General features: G+C 41.9%; 1 protein-coding gene and 1 long non-coding RNA gene across 6 annotated transcripts in view; one reads left to right on the forward strand and one right to left on the reverse strand.

Annotated features, from left to right (window-relative positions):
• PIGN (phosphatidylinositol glycan anchor biosynthesis class N) overlaps window positions 1-15419 on the forward strand; it is a 165545-nt gene extending 150126 nt beyond the window's left edge. For all 4 annotated transcript variants that reach the window (XM_075921388.1, XM_075921390.1, XM_075921391.1 and 1 more), the window contains one exon: window positions 15013-15419. In XM_075921388.1, the coding sequence (XP_075777503.1) occupies window positions 15013-15136 (124 nt within the window). In that variant the 3' untranslated portion in view covers window positions 15137-15419. The remainder of the gene's footprint in view (window positions 1-15012) is intronic.
• LOC142827196 (uncharacterized) overlaps window positions 1-21724 on the reverse strand; it is a 92318-nt gene that overhangs the window by 52230 nt on the left and 18364 nt on the right. The gene's annotated exons all lie outside the window — the stretch shown is intronic.

The following is a 21724-nucleotide window of genomic DNA, read 5'->3' on the forward strand; positions in this document are numbered from 1 at the left end:
CCTAATATAGAACCCTTCCCCAAAATCCTGCTATGTGATCTATTCTGGTCTCCCCATCATAAAATCCAGTGCAGCATAGAGCCACAGAGCCTTATTTGGCATAGGCAGAATGGAAGGAGATATTTCACTAGAAGTACAAATTTCAAATGTAGACTTCCAAAACAGTGGTAGAAATACTAAGAGCGGTAGCCATGTTAGTCCGTATGTTTAAATACAATGGGCAGTCCTGTGGCACCCTAGGTTACATCTACGTTGCGGCGCTATTTCGGGATGCTTCCGGTATCCAAAATAGCTATTCCGCATCTTGACAGCATGCCTCTTATTTCAAAATATCTTTTGAAAAAATGAGCGTGCTATTCTGACGTTCTTGTAAATCTTGTTCGACAAGGATTAACTCATTTCAGAATAATGATTTATTTCAAAATTTGGCACTGTATAGACAGCACCAAATTACAATATAAGCTATTTCAAAATATACTTGAAATAAGCTAAGCAATTTGCTTAGTTCAAATTGCGTGGCTTATTTTGAGCTAAGGGTGCAGTGTAAATGCACCCTCAGAGACTAAGGTAGCACAGGACCGCTCTCTGTTTAGAAATCCTAAGTAAATCATGGAAATAGCTTGTTAGTGTGTCTTTAATAGAAACTGTTGCATTATAAATCCTACCAGTTATCACATGAAACACTTGTTCAAATAAAAGTTGAATAGTAACCTATTATTATTTTGCATGCTGTGTAAAGTATATTTACTCTTCTCCCACTCCTGCCTGTTTTCAGTTAATTTGAGCCTTTGCTCTTAGCTGCATTTCCAAAGTTCCCAGTGTAAGTAAATTGCAATAGATTAAGTTGGTGGAAGAGTATTTTATCATCATACTCTCATGTTCTCAATTTATGATTGAGTAAATGGTCTCTTCATTTGGTCCTTTAAGAACACACACACGCACAGATTAAGGGTAGGTCTACTCTATGGAGACAAGTCAATCTAAGCTACACAATTTCACTAACATTAGTAGCGTAACTCAAATTGACATAGATTAGATAAACTTACTGTGGGATCCATACCACGTTGGGTCTACAGGAGAAACTCTCCTGTCAACTCTCCTTATTCATTCCATTCTAGTGGAGTACCGGAGTTGATAAGAGAGCGATCAGCGGTCATTGTAGTGGTCTTAACTAGACCTGCTAAATTGACACCTGGTGGCTCGATCACCATGGCATTGATCCACCACATAGTGGAGACAAGCCATTAGAAATAAATCGTTAATGAAATGTGAAAGCCCAGAGGGATGTCCTGTTTATAGTGATTCTTAGGATACAGTAAGCAAAGGTACAAATTAGTTTGACTGACCAAAAAGGGAGAAAAAAACCCTCTAAAAATATGAAAAGTCAGCCACCTTATTTTTTCTGATCTTCAGAATGTAGTACTTCTAGCTGTTAAATGTTTTTTGCATCACCTTGGGCATGACCTTCTGCCAAGCTAAATTTGATGCAAGAGGTGAAGTGTGCTCCCCAGGAGCAGATTACATTCAACCTGTATTCTGCTCCTTTGTGTGTATATATATCCTGTGTACTGAGTGATTTAAGAATCCTGTGGTAAAGACTGTATCTCAAAACATGTGCATCAGGAGGCAGAATGTATAGGAAAGCTTACATTTTGCATTTTCTAACTTTTGTGTACTTGGCTTTGCAACCTAAAGAACATTCTTTTAATGTCTTTTTTTGTACGCAATTTCCTAAGGGTTTTTTAAAAGGTGCAACTGAAACTGTCCCCCCAACCCCCATCATGCATCCTTAGTGGTGTTTTGAACACTGAGGGCTCATCTACACTGGCCCCTTTTCCGAAAGGGGCATCCTAATTTCACAGGTCGTAACAGGGAAATCCGCGGGGGATTTAAATATCCCCCGCGGCATTTAAATAAAAATGTCCGCCGCTTTTTTCCGGCTTTTAGAAAAGCCGGTAAAGAACGTCTACACTGGCCCCGATCCTCCGGAAAAAAGCCCTTTTCCGGAGGATCTCTTATTCCTACTTCAAAGGGCTTTTTTCCGGAGGATCGGGGCCAGTGTAGACGTTCTTTACCGGCTTTTCTAAAAGCCGGAAAAAAGCGGCGGACATTTTTATTTAAATGCCGCGGGGGATATTTAAATCCCCCGCGGATTTCCCTGTTACGACCTGTGAAATTAGCATGCCCCTTTCGGAAAAGGGGCCAGTGTAGACGTAGCCTGAATGTTCAGCACTGAGTATAGACCTCTGCTGCTTGAACTTCAAAACTATAAGTGCATTAGTGGGAACAGGGGAAGCTGGTTATTGCAGAGACCAGTGGGGACACATGTTGGGTTCAGAGAAGATTGCCAGCGTGGTGGGGGGCAGGGAGATGGAGAATAATCTTGCTTCAGTTTTCCCCACCCCTCCTTCTACAGCAGCTTTGGTAGTAGTATGACTTTAGCACTGAAACTTTCTTGTTCACTTATTATGTGGATGCTGCAAAAATGTTCCTGAGAAATGTAAGTGTGAGTCATGATTTTCAATAGTTTATTTCTCAGCAAAAGCTGAATAGAAATTCACGGGACAAAGAAAAGACTCTTCTCCAGCATGAGGACTTTACCTCCTATCACATTTTAAAAGCCTTTTGGAAACAATAAGGTGTTGGTGCTTCTGAAAAAAATGGTTGCAAGAATCTTTTATAAAGGGAAGTGTTAGGCAGCTATATATGGGTCACTGCCAGCTCTTGAGGCAATAGCACACAAAAAAAAGCTTGCAACATTTCGATTCCTTTTTTCCTTCCCAACCAGCTCTGATGGAAAGTAATTGCTTCTGAGTTACGCTAAGGTTACAACAGATAGAACCAGTCTAGAAGTATTGGAGGGGGTTGGAGTGACAGTTAGAGGGAAACTCCTTCAGGGAGACCCATAGGGACACCGAAGCTTGGAGAAAAAGCTTCAGGTGAAGATTATTTTCTGTTACTGTTATCTGAATTACCAATAAAGCCAAGCTGCAGAAAGAGAGTAAGAATAGCTTGTAAACGGTATATATACATTTGAATATTTGTAATATTTCCCTTTAATCCCATCAACTCTGATGTTTTGTCAAGTATCTTAATTTTAATTCACAAGACAAATCATGGTCCTCAAACTATTCAGTCTTACCTAATCTCCCTTCAGTTTGTCTATCCCTTTCTGAAAGGGAGCTATCCTGAACTGAGTCCAGTATTCCAGGAGTGCTCTCACCACAGTTTTACAGAAAGAGACTAGAGCATTACATCCCTGCCAAAGGTGAAAGATGTGTGCCTGAAATTGCATTTGTCTTTTCTACTGGCATCTCCCACTGCAGATACTATATCCGTATCTGATTTACTGGTCACTATCACACCAAGTCTTTTTCAGCATCAGTTTCCTATGTTTCTCCTCCCTCCTCCTTTTGTACCTTTGGTAATGTTACCCCTTTTAATATGCACAGCTAGTTAGTTTGGTGATCTGTAGGTAGACCCAGTAGTGACAAGAAATTGATGATAGAGTCTGCATCAAGCCGAATACCAAAGCCCTGCTTCTCCAAACACAGGAGGAACCAAACATAGGAGACCACTTCCTTGCTCATAGCACCAAACTTTCAGTCAATATTCTGACTCAGAGCATCTCTCTAGCGTCTTCCAAATCCACACGTTCTTTCCAGATGTGTCAGATAGGCAGAATCAGATGAGGAAAGAAAGCCATTCTGTAGTCTTTCTGCTTAAGCTATCTGTCTCTCACATAGGCCCTTACTCAAAGACAATACCCTGGTGAACCCTCTAACCACAAAAGTCCAAATTATTGGAAGGACTGGAATATATCCCCTTCATTTGAGGTGGGGCCAGTTATGTATCTCTCCGAGCTATCTTAAACAGACTGGATGAGGTTTAATGAAATCCACGAAAATTGCACGTGTATTAGCTTGAATTTTCCCAAATGGCAAATAATTTTATCTTTGTCATATCTGTATTTCTAACCTTGTGATGTCTCTGTCGTCACTGGTGTTTGCATCTCCTACCAATTAAGTATCATTTGTGAATTTAATGAGGCTGCTAGTTTTTATCCCCTTCTTCCAGATCATTAATGAAGATGTTAAGTGACAGCAGACCTTAACACTGATCCCTATGGCACAATGATCAGTAAATTGTCATTTTCACAGATTTCCATTGCTCAATAAACTGTCAACTGCCATGTTTGTTTATTTTTAGAAAGTTTCCATTCTTTCGTTTAATACTCAGCTGCAAGGTGATGAGAATTTCTTTTGCAAGGAGAATTTCAGGGAGGGGAGGCGGCTGTTTGTTTGGTTTTATAAAACTAAGGTAAACACTGTGAAGCTATCCCCCCCAATTCTTAACAGTAGTTTCTGTGACAGGCTCTATGGTCTGCACAAAAATACTTATTGAAACCCTATATCCTAGGAACTTGAGATAATCATAAATTGCATAATTTACATTGGAATCCACATTACCTTTTTTTAAAGTTCTGCCTCTAGGAAACTATGGTCTTTTGTGTCCTTCATGTCTTTGAATCTTTATCTGTCTGTACTGAGCCCATGTGATTCAGACAGTATTACATTATGAATAACAGTCTTACAGAGAGAATACAGAGCATCTCCATTTTTTATTTTTAGTTGAAATGAGACTGTCTTAATTTTTAAAAAGATTTGCATAGTCAGGAATATAAGAATAAACTACTAAATCCCTTTTTTACATGCTGGATTCTGAATAGGTTTTACAGATGCACTGTGCAGCCACACCTTTAGCGACAGTAAAACTGGGTTGCCAGAAGTTACGGAAATAGACATAATTTGAACTCTCCTACTGGAGGTGCAAAATCCATGGGGCATAGATGCAGCACAGGAAGCTGTTTTTATGTCTATATGAGGGTGACTAGAGGTGTCTCTACACTTAAAATGCTGCAGTGGAACAGCTGCGTCACTGTAGTGCTTCAATAAAAAACACTACATTTTCTGACAGGAAGGCTTCTCCCATAGGGTATAGGTACTTCACCTCCCAGGGAGACAGTAGCTATGTCAGTGGGAGAAGGCCCCTCCCCTCTCCCCCCCATCGACTTAGTGCAGTCTGCAGTAGGGCTATGTCGGGTTAACTGCATCACTCAGAGGATTTTTCACACCCCTGAGCAATGCAATTATACTGACCTAATTTCCTACTGTAGACCTGGCCTAAGGATATGTCTACACTGCAGTTAAACACCCACAGCTGGCCTGTGTCTGGTGAGTCAGGCTCGCAGGGCTCAGGTTCTGGGGCTGTTTAACTGTGGTATAGGCTTTCAACGCTACAATCCTCATCAACTGCAGCAATGTCCCTAATCTCTGGAAGAGCTGTCACAGCGGCTTTAGTAGAATTCATTTTTTCTAACAATTCAGTAAAATAGCTAGCAGGTATCTGTGTATGAAACTCCTTGGTGTGCATAGTAACGTACTTGTAATTTTGGAAATTCAGAAACTCTAGATCTGATTTATTAAAATTAAGGTTTTTAAATGGGGAAACTGGTGAAAGTAATTGAAGACTTTTATCAATAAAGCTCTGAAACAAGAGAAGCAGGGGCAGTACCCTTGCAGTGAATTTTTTACCATCAGTAGCTTATGGCAAACATTTTGAAAGAAACTGGCTTTGCAATTCATTCAATGTGAAGTCGGGGTCCCTTGAGGCTAAGGGAGTGATTGGGCAGAAGGATCAAAATAATTCGGAAGCTGAAATTACAGTAGATTTAGAATCCAAATACAAAATCAAGGTCTGGAATAAAGACCTTGGTCATTTCCATCCACATGTTAGAAATATATCGTATAGAAACATTTAATGAACAAAAAAGACAGTTGTTGTACCTTGTATGTAAGGCAGTTCTATGCTCTGTCTCTCCTATTACCCCTGCTACCGGAGTCACTGTTTTTGATAAAACTGTTGAGTGTGGCTGCCTGATGCTGTTCTGAGCAGGATGGATTGCCTCCGCTATTCTGTTCTCTCCCTCTCCTCTTCGGTTTTCTTCCTCCCTCCTTCCGCGCCCCCCCCCCCCCCGTCTATAGTCTCTCCTCTTCTGCCTTTCCTTTCCCTCCTCATTTCCCTGCCTATCTCTTACCCCTTGCCTCATCCATCCATCTTAATATGCCATTAAGAAGAAAATAGACTGGCGATAGCACCTGTTGAGGTGAGTGTCTCCTTTCTACTTCCCAGGCCAACTATGTGGCCTTTTCTGTTATTCAGACTTCTGCCCAGCCCCCGCACTGGTTTTCAGCACTGATCATCACATTCCTAGACATTCCATTTTTTATTGAGTGATCCCTCCTTACGTCATATTGTCCTTGACAATTTTTGTTCCTTTTTTAAAGTAACGGTATTATCCCAGCATTAAACTAATTTTACAAGCAGAGCTGCCTCTGCATCACTGCAGTATTAGTTGTTGCTCGCCTCAGATATATTGGCAGAGTGCCATTAAGTGATAGCAGGTGGACAAGCATTGCTTTTAATTGGCTAATGCAATGTTTTTGGGGAGAGGGGTGATTTTTTTCCTTTGTCACGTCTCTCATATTTTAGATAAGAATTAGCCATTCAAGCAGTGTAGTGTAACATGCCTGGAGCAGTGGCTATGGTACTATGTAGTCTTCCTTTCTGTATAAATGCATGAAGGAACCAACCTCTCATATTTTTTTCTTTTAAAGGGGTGGCACTGGGGAGAAAAAGCATCGAAAAAACCCTGTAAATGTAGCTTTGACTTTGACATTTAGGAGTCGTGTGTGTATTTTAAAAAATAACTTGGAAAGAGTCCTTCATCAGTAGGCTAGGGGTGGCGTCAAGTAACAATCTCTTTGGAAGCCCAAAAAAGATCATTTTTTGTAGGTCCCTTGATGAAGTGTCCTGGTCCTGGTATATGCACTATGTGATAGTATGTATTTGCCACTTTTGCCATCTAAACTGACTTTGTGCTAAGTCAGCTGATGCTGAGGAGATGGTCAGTCCCAGAACAAAGCAGGAGAGGGTGGAGTTATTCATCACTCTTGAATCCTCAGTAGGGATGTTAAATGGCATTTAATCAGCTAATCAACTAGTCGATTGAATTCCTATTGACAAGTCAATTAGTTGATAAGGGGGGAAACTGCAGAACCGCAGGGGGGTTAGCTCCCAGCCCCACTGCAGCTCCGCCTTTTAAATTTATTAGGAGCTGCCAGAAATTGGCTTCAAAGGGATTTCTGAAGTAACACAATGTTGGTTTTCTTTGTTGCGTCTGCCTTCTGAGTATTTAAGCTTCAGTTTGTCAGACTTGTATCCAGGAAACCTCTTTTGTTTTTGTTTTTTTACATGCAAGCCAAAATTTTCACATAATCATGAGACTCTACAAATTAGGGCTTTAAGAAAATCCCATGAGATGTGTGATAAAATCACAAGACTTGGCAGCATTGTAAGTGCTATGCAGCTGCCCCTGAGCAGAATTGTGCCCTTTGGAAAACCCCCTATATCTGGTGATAGAAATGTAGCCGTGTTAGTCTGGGGTAGTTGAAGCAAAATGCAGGACAATGTAGCACTTTAAAGACTAACAAGATGGTTTATTAGATGATGAGCTTTCGTGGGCCAGACCCACTTCCTCAGATCAAACCTTTGATCTGAGGAAGTGGGTCTGGCCCACGAAAGCTCATCATCTAATAAACCATCTTGTTAGTCTTTAAAGTGCTACATTGCCCTATATCTGGGGTAGAGAACGGTTCATACAGTCCATAAGTGCTGACAGGCACTATACCATGGAAGCAGGTAGGAATAGGATTCACCTTTTCATTTACAGTGTTGAGAAAAGTTGTTTTCTTGTTTTTTGTGTGTGATTGTTTTGGTTTTAATTATAGTTCTGTTCCTTCTTTTGCTGCCCTGAAACTTAAAAGGAGTATCTAACGCAGGCAGCCGAGTTGCTAGGGTTAGGTGTTTCTCCTGAGAGGAGGTCATGTTATCTGGATATTGCAAGACTCCTGTGAATGGCCGAGTCCAAAGTGTGCTGACCAGGCTGTTAAGTAACGCCTTGTGCACTTTGACAAAACAGATTCAACATTATCAGCTTCTGAACTTGCACGTGTCTGGTAAAAACATAGCAAGAGCCTAAAACATGTAGTATAGTGCTTGTTTAAGTAAAACTAGGGCAGGGGGAAAATATTTTCTTTATAGAGAAACACTGTGAGACAAGTGGTTTTTTGTACATCATTTAAAAGTCTTCAGTGAGTTACCATTTAATTTACTTTAGGAAGTACTTATAGTTTAATTACAGTATGTGCAATTGGTAGCTTGCAAAAATCCAGTCCCAGTTTTATGAGGCTTGTAAAGTAGGTGTTCAGATGGACTATGATCACTAATTTCTAGGCTGTATGTACTAGGTGATTTATTTATACATATTTGAAGCAATATAATGTATGGTAATGATATTTTATTTAATTGAAATGCAATAGAAAAATTGATGTGGTAATAATCAGATCATTTTTGGACCAGTTCATTGCAGGTATTCATAGCCCAGTTTTTGTAGAGTTTCTTTTGCAATGGAAACCTTTCCAATAGTTTTATTCTTCCATTCTACTCAGGGTCCTGGCTTCTCAAGCATAGATACAGTGTTTTTAAACTTCACAGAACTAAATTATGCCCCATTGGTGCCAAGTTCTGAACTAAGGTTGTCACAACCTTGGAAGAAAGGTAGTTCAAAGATTGATTGCGTCAGGAAGGTGAGTGACACTGCTAGTGTCAAATAAAATGAGGCTGCAAGCAAAAATTCCAGATCATTAAACCTGCAAATGGCCCATGGAATCCTTTTTGTAAATAAACTCAGACTTCATGGAGTTTGAAGTTTACCTGCCCTTTCTGAAGAACCATCTGTGTTGAGAGAGATGGAGATGGAGAAATAGAGGCACCAGGAGGTATGAGTGTCTATAAAGATAAAATGCTAACATTTTCAATAGTCCTCCTGCAAAAGAAAACTTCTGCATTGATGGCTCTAAGTGCCATAGTTAAACATAGGTGTAACTGCTTTTGTAAATCCTTAATTTGAAATGTATGGGTACGTCTACATAGCAAAGTTATTTGGAAATAACAGCCCTTCTTTCAAAATAACTTTATTACCATCTACACAGCCAAACTGCTATTTCGAAATTAATTCAAAATAGTAGAGCGCTTATTTCGAATTTGGTAAATCTCATTCCACGAGGAATAACTCCAAATTCAAAATAGCTATTTCGAAATAAGTGCTATGTAGACAATTATATTGAAATAGGGGGCCTCCAGCCTTCCCAGGGTGCCCTGGTGGCCACTCTAGCCTCAACCAAGAAAACACCTCTCCCTCCCCCCACCCGGAGCCCTTAAAGGGGTAGATTCTGGCCACAGTACCGGTGCCAGCTCCAAGCCTGCCAGCCCAGAGCCAGCAGTCACTGCCCCTGACCCAGTGGCCCCAAAACATAAGGCAGCAAGCCCTCCACCACTCCCCAGGAGCAGTCTGCCAGCTCCTAGGAGCCTTCCAGGGCCCAGAGAAGGTGGGTCCTCATCCAGGACAGAGATCATGGACCTTATACAGGTTTGGGGGAGATGCCCCCAACATCCATGATCTCTGCACTAGATGGAGGAACGCAGCCATCTGTGGCATGATGGCTGCCAGCCTGGCCACCAAAGACCACATGCAAACTCAGGAGCAGGTTTGCGTGAAAATCAAGTTGGTCCAGGGAGACCCCCAACCCTGAGCACTGAGCTTTCCCTCTCACTTCTTCCCCTTGCTTCCCCCTTCCGGCTCCCTCCTCCCAGGTTTCCCCCTCCCCTCTCCAACGCTCTCTTCACCCCTCTCCCACCTCCTTTCCCCTGTCTTCCCAGAATTTCATCCTCCCCCAGTTTTGTTAAATAAAGAGAGTTCGTATTTATGAAAAAACGTGTTTTTTATTTTACATTAGGAAGGGAAGTTGGGGAAAGGGGGGGGGTAAGTGGAAGGTCATGAGGAAGGAATGAGGCACAAGCCCCAGTGGGGCAGACCAGGGAGGCTCTTAGTGCTCCTCAGGGTGGAAGCTCTCTTGCAGGGCCTCCTGGATACTGACAGCCTCCTGATGGACCTCCCAGATGGCAGCCTTCAGAAAGTGCAGCCAGGCTCGCAGCAACGCGTCCATGAGAAGCACCAGAGTGCCCAGGGGCAGCTCTGGCTCCATGTTGCAGAGTGCTGTGGTGTCCCGAGTGAGGGCAACCAGAGCTCTCAGAGACAAAATGCTTTGCTGTCCCTCATCGAGGTAGGCAAGCAATCAGGGAAAGCTGAGAACCTGCTGTTCAGGAGGGGTCTCTTTAAGCACAGGTCTCAGATAGCCTCAGGCAGCAGCCACACAAAGTAACTCCTGACCTGGTTCTGGCTAGCCTTAAATGCGATTCAGTGTCCACTCAGTGTGGACACGCTATTTCGAAATGCATTTTGTGTGTAGATGCGTTATTTTGAAATAACTTATTTCGATTAACTATTTCAAAATAAGATTTTTCGAAATAACACTGTAGTGTAGACATACCCTTAGTGAATTTAGAAAACGCATGACATCTCTTGGTGGCTGGAGATTTACCTTAAGATACTACATTAAATCACTGCCTGTCAATGATACTAATGGTCTTTGTTCTAAAAACTTAAATTCAGCTGCCATAAATATCTGAATAGCCATATAACTAAATTTTGTGTGCTCAATGGCGATCTGACTTTAAACTTTGCATCATGGATCTGTGGCAAAATAGAAGTCCTGCAGCAGCTTCACTTTTATTGAATGAAATGTATCAGTGAATTGTATAATCGGTATCAGAGCCTCTATTGACTGGTAATGAGTTAATATATTTAATACTGTCTGCAAACTTCCAATGTACTAATGATTTAGTATTGAGAACCCATAACTTATCATATTACTTGCCAGAGGAGAAGCTGCAGTGTTTGGTATCAAGACAGTAGCTGGAGCATTTGAAGGTGAAGGAGGTTCTGGTTGTGTGATAAATATATTAGCTGGATGCTTCCGCTAAAATGATCAGCACTGGATTTAAGTGCTGATGCTTATATTGTTATCTTTAGGTGTGAGTTAATATATTGTTGGGACCAAAAATCACCTGTGTCATGGTTTCAGGCTGTATAGGCAACATTTATCACTTTACATTTGGTTCATTTTGAAGGTTCCTTCACAATAATAAGGGTGAGAAATACAGCTCTTTGAGTAGTGTCCTTGTGGATGCCCCATTTAAAGTATGCCCGTGGACCACTCCTTTGATCAGAAGTTTTTGGTAGCTCTGCCCATTTGGCTCCTAGATGTACTTTGCTCCCTGTGCTGTGGCTATATGGGGGGAAAAGGTACAGCGTTAATTCGAGTTAACTTAATTCGAAATAACTCATCTATACACAAAAACTATTTCAAAAATAGCATTTTGCTATTTTGAAATAGCGCGTCCACACTGAGTGGACCTTGAACCGAAATAAAGGCTGGCCGGAACCAGTGCCAGCAGGGCATCAGATTAGGACTTAGTGTGTGGGGCTGCTGCCTGAGGCTAATTGAGCTCCATGCTTAAAGGGACTCTACTTCCACCCCAGACAGACAGTTCTCAGGGTTCCCTACTTGCTTGTCTACCTCGAAGAGGGTCAGCAAAGCAGTCCTGTCTTGGAGTGCCCTGAGTGCCCGCATTTGGGATACCACAGCACTCGGCCACATGGAACCAGAGCTGTCCCAGGGCACGCTGGTGCATCTCGTGGGGCCGTTGCCATCAGCCCGGCTGCACTTGCTGCAGGCTGCCATCCGTGGGGTCCATCGGGGAGCCATCAGGATCCAGGAGGCCCTGCAGGAGAGTGTCCTCACCAAGGAGCCCTCAGAGCCTCTCCGGTCCTCCCCACCAGGGGCTCATGCCCCATTCCTCCCTGACGTCTTTCCACTTATCCCTCGCTAGCCCACCTTCCTGATGTCAAATAAAATACACTTTTTTTCAAAAATAGAAATTGGGTTTATTGAACAAAACTGCGGGGGAGGGGATGAGGGACCACGTAATATCAGATAAACAGGTTTTGGAAGCCATAACATTTAATTACACTATCCATTTCAAATCTCTCTGTCCTGCCCATTGCCTTTTCCTCAGGGATCCATCTCATAATCAATTGCTAGAGCAAGAGATGACCTCTCTCCTACATTTAGGAACACAAAAAAACAGTCCGGCTATGTCTACACTTGCGGCTTCTTGCGTAAGTAATATGCAAATGAGGCTAAGCGTGGAATATCGCCATGCCTCATTTGCATACCTAATGAGCCACCATTTTTTTCAGAAGAGGCTCTTGCGCAAGAAGGAGCATCTATACTTCCCCTTCTTGCGCAAGAAAAACCCTCTTGCGCAATGCCGTTCTTCCTGAAAAGTAATAGGTGTAACAGCGTTGCGCAAGAGGGTTTTTCTTGCACAAGAAGGGACAGTGTAGACGCTCCTTCTTGCGCAAGAGCCTCTTCTGAAAAAAATGGTGGCTCATTAGGTATGCAAATGAGGCTCAGCGATATTTCACGCTTAGCCTCATTTGCATATTACTTGCGCAAGAAGCCGCGAGTGTAGACATAGCCTTCCTGTCCAACATTGGGGAAGAGGATTCTATTCAAAATACTTCCTGACACTCCCTCTCCCCAATGGAGTGCATAGACTGCTTTTAAACCCCAGCTCTATATACAGATATGTAAAGCAACAAAAATTTTGTGACTGTTGTAGCAATAATTCTTCTTTGAATGCTTGTTCATGTCCATTCCAAGTTAGATGAGGATGCTCAGAATTTTATATTAATCAAACCATTCATCTCTTAGATTTCCACCCCTCCTCATCAAAAAACGGCACTGTGTTGCTCAAAAAGCCATATTCTAAATATCCGGAGGGCATTAGCCTTGTACTTTGGACCAAACCATTTAGAAGGTCTCCTGGATTATTTGCTCCATTGCAGACAGAAGCAAGGGTTTGGTAATTTTTAAAAAAGTAATCAAGATGGATTTTTGGTTGTATTAAGATTTGTTAGAACTCATGTTCAAAGGATGTATCAGTTGCAGACATCCATAGAGTGGCAAATTGGTCATGTTCATATCTTTTCTAATCATTACACTTTGGTACCTGCAGCAAAATCAGATGCTGCTGGAGGCAATACAATTCTCTCCTCTGTATTGGAGTCTGTTCCAAACCTCTGACCTCCTTAATAGGGGTGCTGCTTGGGAGTCACATGAAGTGGAGCATCCAAAGGGAGTCTACTCGAAGAAGAATTACTCATCTTGGTTAGTGAATGAAGTTCTTTGAAATATGTGTCCCTATTGGTGCTACACTAGCCACCCTCTTTTCTGTCTGCTTTAGAGTCTCCCTTGTGGGTTTTTGTAGTAGAGATAGAACTGAGGCTGATTCACCCAGACAGCCCCCAAAAACCTAATGTGAGGTATGAGGATGCATGGGGTGCATGCATGGCTGAACAGGCACTACTACCAAAAATCTCTGATCAAAGCTGTAGTCCACAGGTGCACTGTAACTGGTGCAACCATGGGGTGCATCTCAAAGAAGTCCAGTTAAATGTGAGTAATCTCGGGGGTTTTAATCATGAAAGTTTAGATTCTGGAGCTCATCTCTGTGGCAAAGGCTAGATTCTGAAGTAAATTCCATGACCATGGAATACACTGAGCTGTGCTTATAATCCTGGGAAAAGTACGTAGAGTTGGCTCAAATCAGATTCAAGCTCCTCCCATCCTGATTTATATTACAGTAGCAGAGGGAGATCCCAAAAGAGGTAACAATCCCATTGTATGAGGCCGTGTACAAACTTACAAATCACTACCTGCCTCAAAGATCTTACAACCTAAATAGCCAAGGCAAAAGGTATGAGGTGATGTGGTGGCTTATCGGTTAACACTGTCGACTACATGCAACACCTTCTCTCAGCTCTGCAAGTAATTTTGTAGTGGGTTGGATGACAGGCTGGCTCAGTCCAGGCTGGAGCTGGGACACAATAACTACCCTGCGTTAGAAGCACTTTAAGAGCTGGCGCATGGGCAGGCTGGCTCAGTCCCGTGTCACGCCTGGTCCCAGCAACTACTCCCACTGCAGAAGAGGGGACTGAGCCAGCCTGCCGCACATGGTCTCTTAAATGGCTTCTAGTATAGAGCCACAGCGAGAATAGTTGCTGGGACCTGACATGAGCTGGGACTAAGTGGTTGCAGTGCTAACCCTTATCGATTAATCGTGTAGTCAACATGCTTCCTAACATCCCTAATAGAAATCGCCCCAAACCACTGAAAAAATACAGACATTTACTGGGGTGTGGATTCCTTAGCTAGCATTGGGACCACTTAAATCTTTTTTTAGAATTAGTGTTCATCTTCAGTTAATGTCCTTTTCCAGCTGATTTCCCCCTTTGCAAACATTCTTCTAGCCCAGGTGCTATCACCTGTATGTATGTTAGAGGTGCACAAGAGGTGAGTCTGGCTCTTAGTTGGCAAGTAGCTAAGGAACTAAATACAAATTTTTAAAAACCCTAAAAGAAATCTGCGAAGGAGTTAATGCTTCTGTTACACTGAGAGCTAAGGGAGTGATTGTGCAGGAAAAGAACACTGGAGAGATGCTAAATGGCTTTTGTGATGAAGACCGACACAAAAAGATGACAAAGTGTAGTTTTGGGTTAGGTAATAAACTTTAGATATTGTTAAGGAGTAAGAACAAAGTGATCATTTAAATTGCAGTGAGTAATCAGGCCTGTATAATGTTCATCCAAGAGTACAGGAGGAACATGAAAGTGAAGTAGATGAGCTACTAAATGGAATATGAATGAAAGGGCAGCCAATTTCAATATGATAAAACATCTCTTAAAAATACACTATTTCATCTCCTTGGAATTGTTCACCAGTAAGCCTCACTATATAATCTACATGGTTGGTCCCATAATTATGTTATAAAATTGTTACCAAGGCTACTTGACTAATTCCGTTTTCTTCTACAAAGGTTTGAAATATTTTTGTTGTATCTGATCTGCAACTTTCTCTGTTGTAGCATTAGCCACTATGTCCTTGTGATGGCTTTCACTATCTTCATCATGCTGCTGAGTGGACTGGCCCAGCTGCTCACTACAAAGAGAATTGAACCTTGGGGAAGAGCTAAAGGTCATTCTATGTGATGGAGCTACAAGATTTGGTTTTGCTATCTGAACTTTCACCGTTACTATGAGCAAATGTCCCACCTGTGGAATGTAAATAGCGAATGGACTGGAATGTAAAATCCCACTGAAAGATTTTCTACGTTCCTGTGGCTTTGAAATTGTGTTTGGAGATTGGCATTTAGAGATCAGCTGTGGTAAATAGTCTTCATTTTATTAATTGAGTGTATTTTTGCAAATAAAAAAATAAAAGGGTAAATAAAAAGAAAAAAAGTAAATAAGTCCTGTTTTAAAACATCGACAACCTACTTTATTGTATTTTTTCTTACTATAAGTGGCAAGAAGACAAGTTAAATCATACACATGCAAAATCTTAGGTCTTATCCTATGCCTATCTTGCCAATGCAGTGGCTTTCATATTTGAAACCACACAGAACATTAGAAGAGGTCTTGGGCTAAGTTCCTGCTAATTCTGCACAGCTAAGCAGCTGTCTAACAATCTCCATGCAGGGGCTCAGGGCTGCCACACAGAGAGATGCCTCTCCCCCAGCACAGAGCACTGCCTCTGCCCCCCCCCCAACCCCAACACAGAGCTGCGGCAATGGTAGTTTGAATTAGGAGCTTTAATTCAAACTACCTAGTCCGTGCCGCGTGTAGCCGCGGGCAGATAGTTCAAACTACGGGAATTTTAAAATGGCGCCCTTCTGGGAACATGCAAATGAAGCCTGGGATATTTAAATCCCAGGCTTCATTTGCAAGTTCAAATGCCTACATTAGCCACCCTAGTTCGAACTAGGGTGGCAGTGTAGACATACTCTTAGTCTTAGTCTTTAAGGTGCCACGGGACTCCTCATTGCTCTGGAAAGTAGTCACTACAGGAATAGTAACTGGAAGAATCCAGCTACAATCTTTCATTTGCCATTGGGAGAGGGGGCTGGAAGAATTTTTACAGTGGGGATACTGACAGACACTGAACTAAACTGTAAGCCCTGTATATAATGAAAAACACTTCAAACCAGGAAGTGCTGCAGCACTCCCTGCCTGTGTTCCCTCTAAGCTGTAGGGCAGCTTCACAGGTGATCAATCAGCCCCGCCCAGTCAGTCAGCTCCATGCACAGGGGCCCTGAGCCTCTTACTGGGTGGGACTGATTAATCACTTGTGAAGCTGTGCGGCTGCGCAGCTTAGAGGGAACACTGCTTCCCGCACCCCATACCCTTTGTCCCACCAAACCTCTTATTGTGGGCCTGCAGTCATCTATATAACTTCAACAATGCCATGCAACACCAACAAGATGCTGGGGACAAAAAGTCATTCCAGGGATGACCACTGATCTCACAACTTCATCGGGCATGTCCCCACCATGCCATCAAAACAAGGATGCAAGTACAGTCAGCCAGTACCCCAGATAACACCCTATGTGCAACAAGGACCAGACAATGTATACAAGACGTGTGTTGAAATGTCTACAGCTGCAGGGTGTTTCACATAGCCAGGTCAAAGAGCAACAATAATCAGTCATGATACAGATGATGGCTAGATGTGGGATTCCACGTATGTGACTCCCTCGATATGTTGAGCTGCTGCCATAGAGGACGACTTCTGCACCATTTGGAAAGAGATAGAAGAGGCACTCCTCACTACCATTGTCGCAAACCAACCACTTTCAACATTCTCATGAGCTGAGACCAAGGTCAAACGTATTTACCACTTAGTAGTTTCCCAGCTCATGGCAAGGGTTAAAGCTGGTAAGGGCCAGCTGCTGTCCCAGGCTACGCTAAACTGTATACTCCAGGGATAGAAATGTCCATCCTAGCCTGCTGAGCTGCAGGCCACACATATGACTACTTATGTGACAAGGGACACAGCTAAAGCATACACAGGAAGTTGCCTGAGCTCAAGGTAAATGAGGTGGGTCTTTGAGATGTTCTGTCCACATGGATCACATAACTCACCTTCCTTCACTCCTGCTGCTTTTTCTTTTACTTGGAATTATGTGTGGAGAAGAAACTTGAGTAATGGCTGGAGGGATGAATGCTGTAGGTGATGTTGTCCTTGGCAGGGAGGCTGAGGGCATGCAGGGCACATATGAAGCCCCAACAGACACTGCTGGTTAGAAGATTCCTAGATGGTGTGCGTGTGCCACAAGGGAGGTATCCACATGGATACACCTGAAAGAACCAGTTCCAGTAAGGTAAGTGACCATTCTTTTTGCCCCCTGGCTCCCTTTGGTAACAGCTCAGGACTTTCCCATGACTCAAAGAGGTAGGATAACTCATCACACAGGATTTAATATTTGGATTGGGCATGAGTAGGAGAATGCCTTTTTCTCCACGATTTCACTTGTTTTTAAGGAGTTTGGTGAGTGCTTCTGGGACCTGCATCAGCTGGCAGCGTCTGAATGTGGAATGGAGTAAAGTGCCTTTGCATGCATGTCGCTAGCTGTCTTGTTGGGTTTACAGAGTATGTATTCCTGTAGCATCTTCTCCCATAAAATACTCATAAAGGTTTACAGTCATAAGTTCAGATTGTCTGCCCCTCCAATTCCAATATTCCTCAAGACATGCACTCTATTCCTGTGCAGCTGGAGACAGTCGGAGCCTACTATTCATTGTATTTTGTTACTCAGCACTGACCCACACTGAAATGTATGACTGAATTTGCAGCTTAAAAGCTTGAGGCATATCGCTATCCCATAGTCATAGCCTTTTAAATTAGCTTGTCCATGCCTTGCCTGCATTTGGCAGCAAGCTTACTTTTCCTAACCTTTTAAGGTGGATAATGTCAAATAGATATAAAGAAAACCACACCTTCTTTTGTTCATTTTAATTTACAGATAAAGTGGATGGCATTTTATGTCTTTGACAAAGTATATAAGGTAAAGCTGAAATACAGATTTGGCATTTTGCTTTCACTTGTGGTGTTACTGCTCCAGAGTTGTCGATGGTTTGACTTTATCCAACGCATTCTCAGTGAGCATCAGTAAAGGGGGGGGGAGCCCCCCTCAAATGATATAAATCAGAACTAAATGGTAAAATGTATGAAATACATAATAGAGGCTGACTCTGTTCTCCTCAAAGTGAATAGACCCCATTCTCCACAGATTCCATTCTATCATGTCAGCCATACCTAGGTGGAGAGACAAACAAAGAGAAGAGTTTGTATGTTATAGAGATTTTCTCTTTACTGCGCTTGCTTTCCCAGTCTTTTCTCCTCAGCAGTGTCTCTCGAATCAAAAGTTCGGTATTTCCGAGAAAACCCAAAGAATGTGTTCAGCAGCAAATATTATGAAACAGAACTGCTGACATTTTATGGCTGTGAAATTACTGGCCAAGGCCAAACATCCTCTAATTAAACTTAGCTTATCACTCTTGTACAAATTTGAAAGGACAAAGTATTCTTAGTGCAGTGCTCAGCTAGGCTTTCCATGGAGTGTAGCTCCATAGATAATGGCCTTTTGTACTTGGCTTGGTTATCCTGCATTTCTGACACATGAGATAGCATAGGAAAATGATTGCAGAATAACTTCAGCTGATGCTGACGTTTCTGGTTTGAGTTCCAGTTAGCGCACGGACAGGATTTGCTTTTAAAATATTGCCATTATATTTTTCTGTCAATTTCCATGTTTAGATGAGAGACTTGATCTTGCTATACCAGATATTACTACTTGGAGTTAGATGGAGCAACTCACATGCTTGTGTATGCACCTTTCTAACCTCCCAAAAGAGGAATATTTGCCATCATTGAAACTTAATTGGAAGCTTGTTGGGTTTAGCTGACCTATTGTGAAGGTAAATTATATATACTTTAGCTACCATATATTTTACAAAGGCAGCATCGTTCACCTGTCTTCCTAATGTACCATTAATGTACTGTAGTAATAAAAAACCTCTAAATTCTCCCCTGGGATCAGTGGTGTGACAGACTTAGTATTTTAGCTTTCAAGGCTTTTCCTAAATCACAGTTAAAAAATATCAGCGTCAGGGAGGGAAAGAGATGAATGAAATCTCTGTTTTGTTTTTTAATTCAGTAACTAAATTATGAACTAAAAGTAAATCAGGTTTCACTGAAACTAGCTTATCTCCAGTTTCTCTCCTGACTTAATCACAGTACACAGATCATGAGTCTTTGTCTAAAACTTACCTGTTTCAAAGGGTTTGCTGTAATTGGTTACTCAAAAACAGTTAATCTGTTAACTCATCCTGAGCTTTACCGTTCTTCCATGATATACTCCAGGCATGTCAAACTGACGTTTGGCGGGCTGCATGCGGCTGATTGAAATTTTTTGCGGCCCACCAGAACATTTTTATAAAATAATAAAATGCGGCCCACTGGCCGCTCGGATCACATAGCCAAGTGGCTGCTCACAGCTCACCGCAGCAACTGCTCACGGCCATCTGGGCCGCTCTGCACAAGCACCCATGGCCGGCTGGGCACTCCAGCAGGCGCTCACAGCTGGTCACTATGCTCATGCCGCCACATCGCCTCAGGCAGCAACGTTGACTCCGGGACCCAGGTATTAGGTTGGGGTGGGGAGGGAGGGGCTGAGAGAGGGGGGAGGCATTAGATATGGGGGCTGGCTCTGGAGTGGAGCGAGGCATTAGGTTGGGGGGGCCTGGCTCTGGGGGAGTTGAGAGGGATTTGGTTAGAATGGGGGTATGGGAGTGTCTGGCTCTGCGGGAGAGGAAGGGATTATTTTTTTAATATTTTCTTTTTTATGTATTCCCAAATAAAATGACAAAATGGATATTAATTTTATATCATGAATAATTATATCTTTATGCAAAATCTCAAACTTACAAAGTATCTGAAATTTTCACAGAAGCCTGCTCTATTTGATTAACCATAGTCTATACTTGTTTTTATTTCAACAAAACAAGTTATGCATCATATACAAAATTTAAAAGTACCTTAAATTTATATTTAAATTAAAAATTATGTAAAATTAATTTAACAATCATTTAATATGAGCAAATAACAATTGTACACGTCAAATTATTGTAATATTATAAAATATACCTAAAACATAATTATAATAATAAATAACTACAACTTTCTGACAAAGTACATTTTATTTGGTGGCCCTAGGGTTGCTAGGTGTCCGGTATTGGTGCCTTCTGCTTGGCACCTAAAAATGCTTCCCCCGCCCCCCTCGATAAACCATCTGGGAACCCTAGGTGGCCCTTGAAGCTATCAGTTTTCATTTGTGCGGCTCTCAATAGGCTTTGAGTTTGACATGCCTGATCTACTCTGTGCCCTTATCCCTAATCTGTGCCCTTATCTGCTATGTACATTGGACAAACATCTCAGACACTTCGCCAAAGGATTAATGCCCACAAAACAGATATCAGACAAGATCACAAAGAAAAAACAGTTTCTTGCCATTTTAACCAGAAAGGACACTCTCTCAATGACTTAACCACCTGCGTTCTTCTACAAAGACCTTTTACATCTGCACTTGAAAGGGAATCCTCTGAACTGTCATTCATGTTAAAATTCGACACTCTCCAAAAAGGAATGAACAAACACTTGAACTATCTTACCCATTATCAAGATAGCTTCCCCAATTATCACCTCTAATACCATTAACTCACAAACATCCCACTCTCCCCACCTCTAATATCGTCAATTCACAGACACTTGCCTTCCTTCCTCCCCCCCCCCCCGCATCCCCCTCCTGTTCTGAAATGTGATTTGTCCTTTTCATATGTGTTCTTTTTTTTAATTGTATCCTTTGGTATATATGGTTGTGACTATTTTCTTCCACTATTTGATCTGAGGAAGTGGGTCTGGCCCACGAAAGCTCATCATCTAATAAACCATCTTGTTAGTCTTTAAAGTGCTACATTGTCCTGCATTTTGCTTCAGCTACCCCAGACTAACACGGCTACATTTCTATCCTTATCCCTAATATCCTTCTGTTCTGGTTTGAGCTTAATGATCCCACATGCCTGCATGATTCATCAGTGTTTACTTTGAGTCTTAATGCAAGGTTTTAGCATCTGAATCAATGGGGAGTCAACAGAAGAACTGTAAATTCTTATGAGGGCCTTAGAATCCAAAGAAGGGACAAAAATGCTACTCATCAAAAGGAGAATATGCCTCAAAATATTTTCTGAGTTCACATGACATAATCTACAGTTTTACAAAAAGACTCTTATTCAGTAAGAGACAGACATAGCAGGCTTCTCCCATGAATGCCTTTTATTTGTAAATTTCGGAGAAACTTGTCTGTGAAAAATATTTCACAACTAAGTGTGAATTTGCTCATTCTGTGCATTTGAATAAATTACATTTCATAGTTATTCAAAAGTGTATTGTGTTTGACAAATAGTGTGTGTGTGTGTGTGTGTGTGTGTAAGTAAAATGGAATAGGAAAATGTGTTATCCTTGTCAAAGTAGAGATAGTGCCCTGATAATAATTCCATCTTTTTCAGGCAAGCTTATTGCCGCTTTTCACTGCATTTTGATATATGAAACTCTGCAAGACGATGTTTGCAGAAATCATGTAAAATGCTAGGAATGCATTATTTGTGCTTGGTACACGCAGCTTTAGAAAAGCAATTTACATTTTTGCACGCAGAAGCATAACTACTGGAACATAAGCAGGA

Source organism: Pelodiscus sinensis, chromosome 2 (genome assembly GCF_049634645.1).
Source record: "Pelodiscus sinensis isolate JC-2024 chromosome 2, ASM4963464v1, whole genome shotgun sequence".
NCBI lineage: Eukaryota > Metazoa > Chordata > Testudines > Trionychidae > Pelodiscus > Pelodiscus sinensis.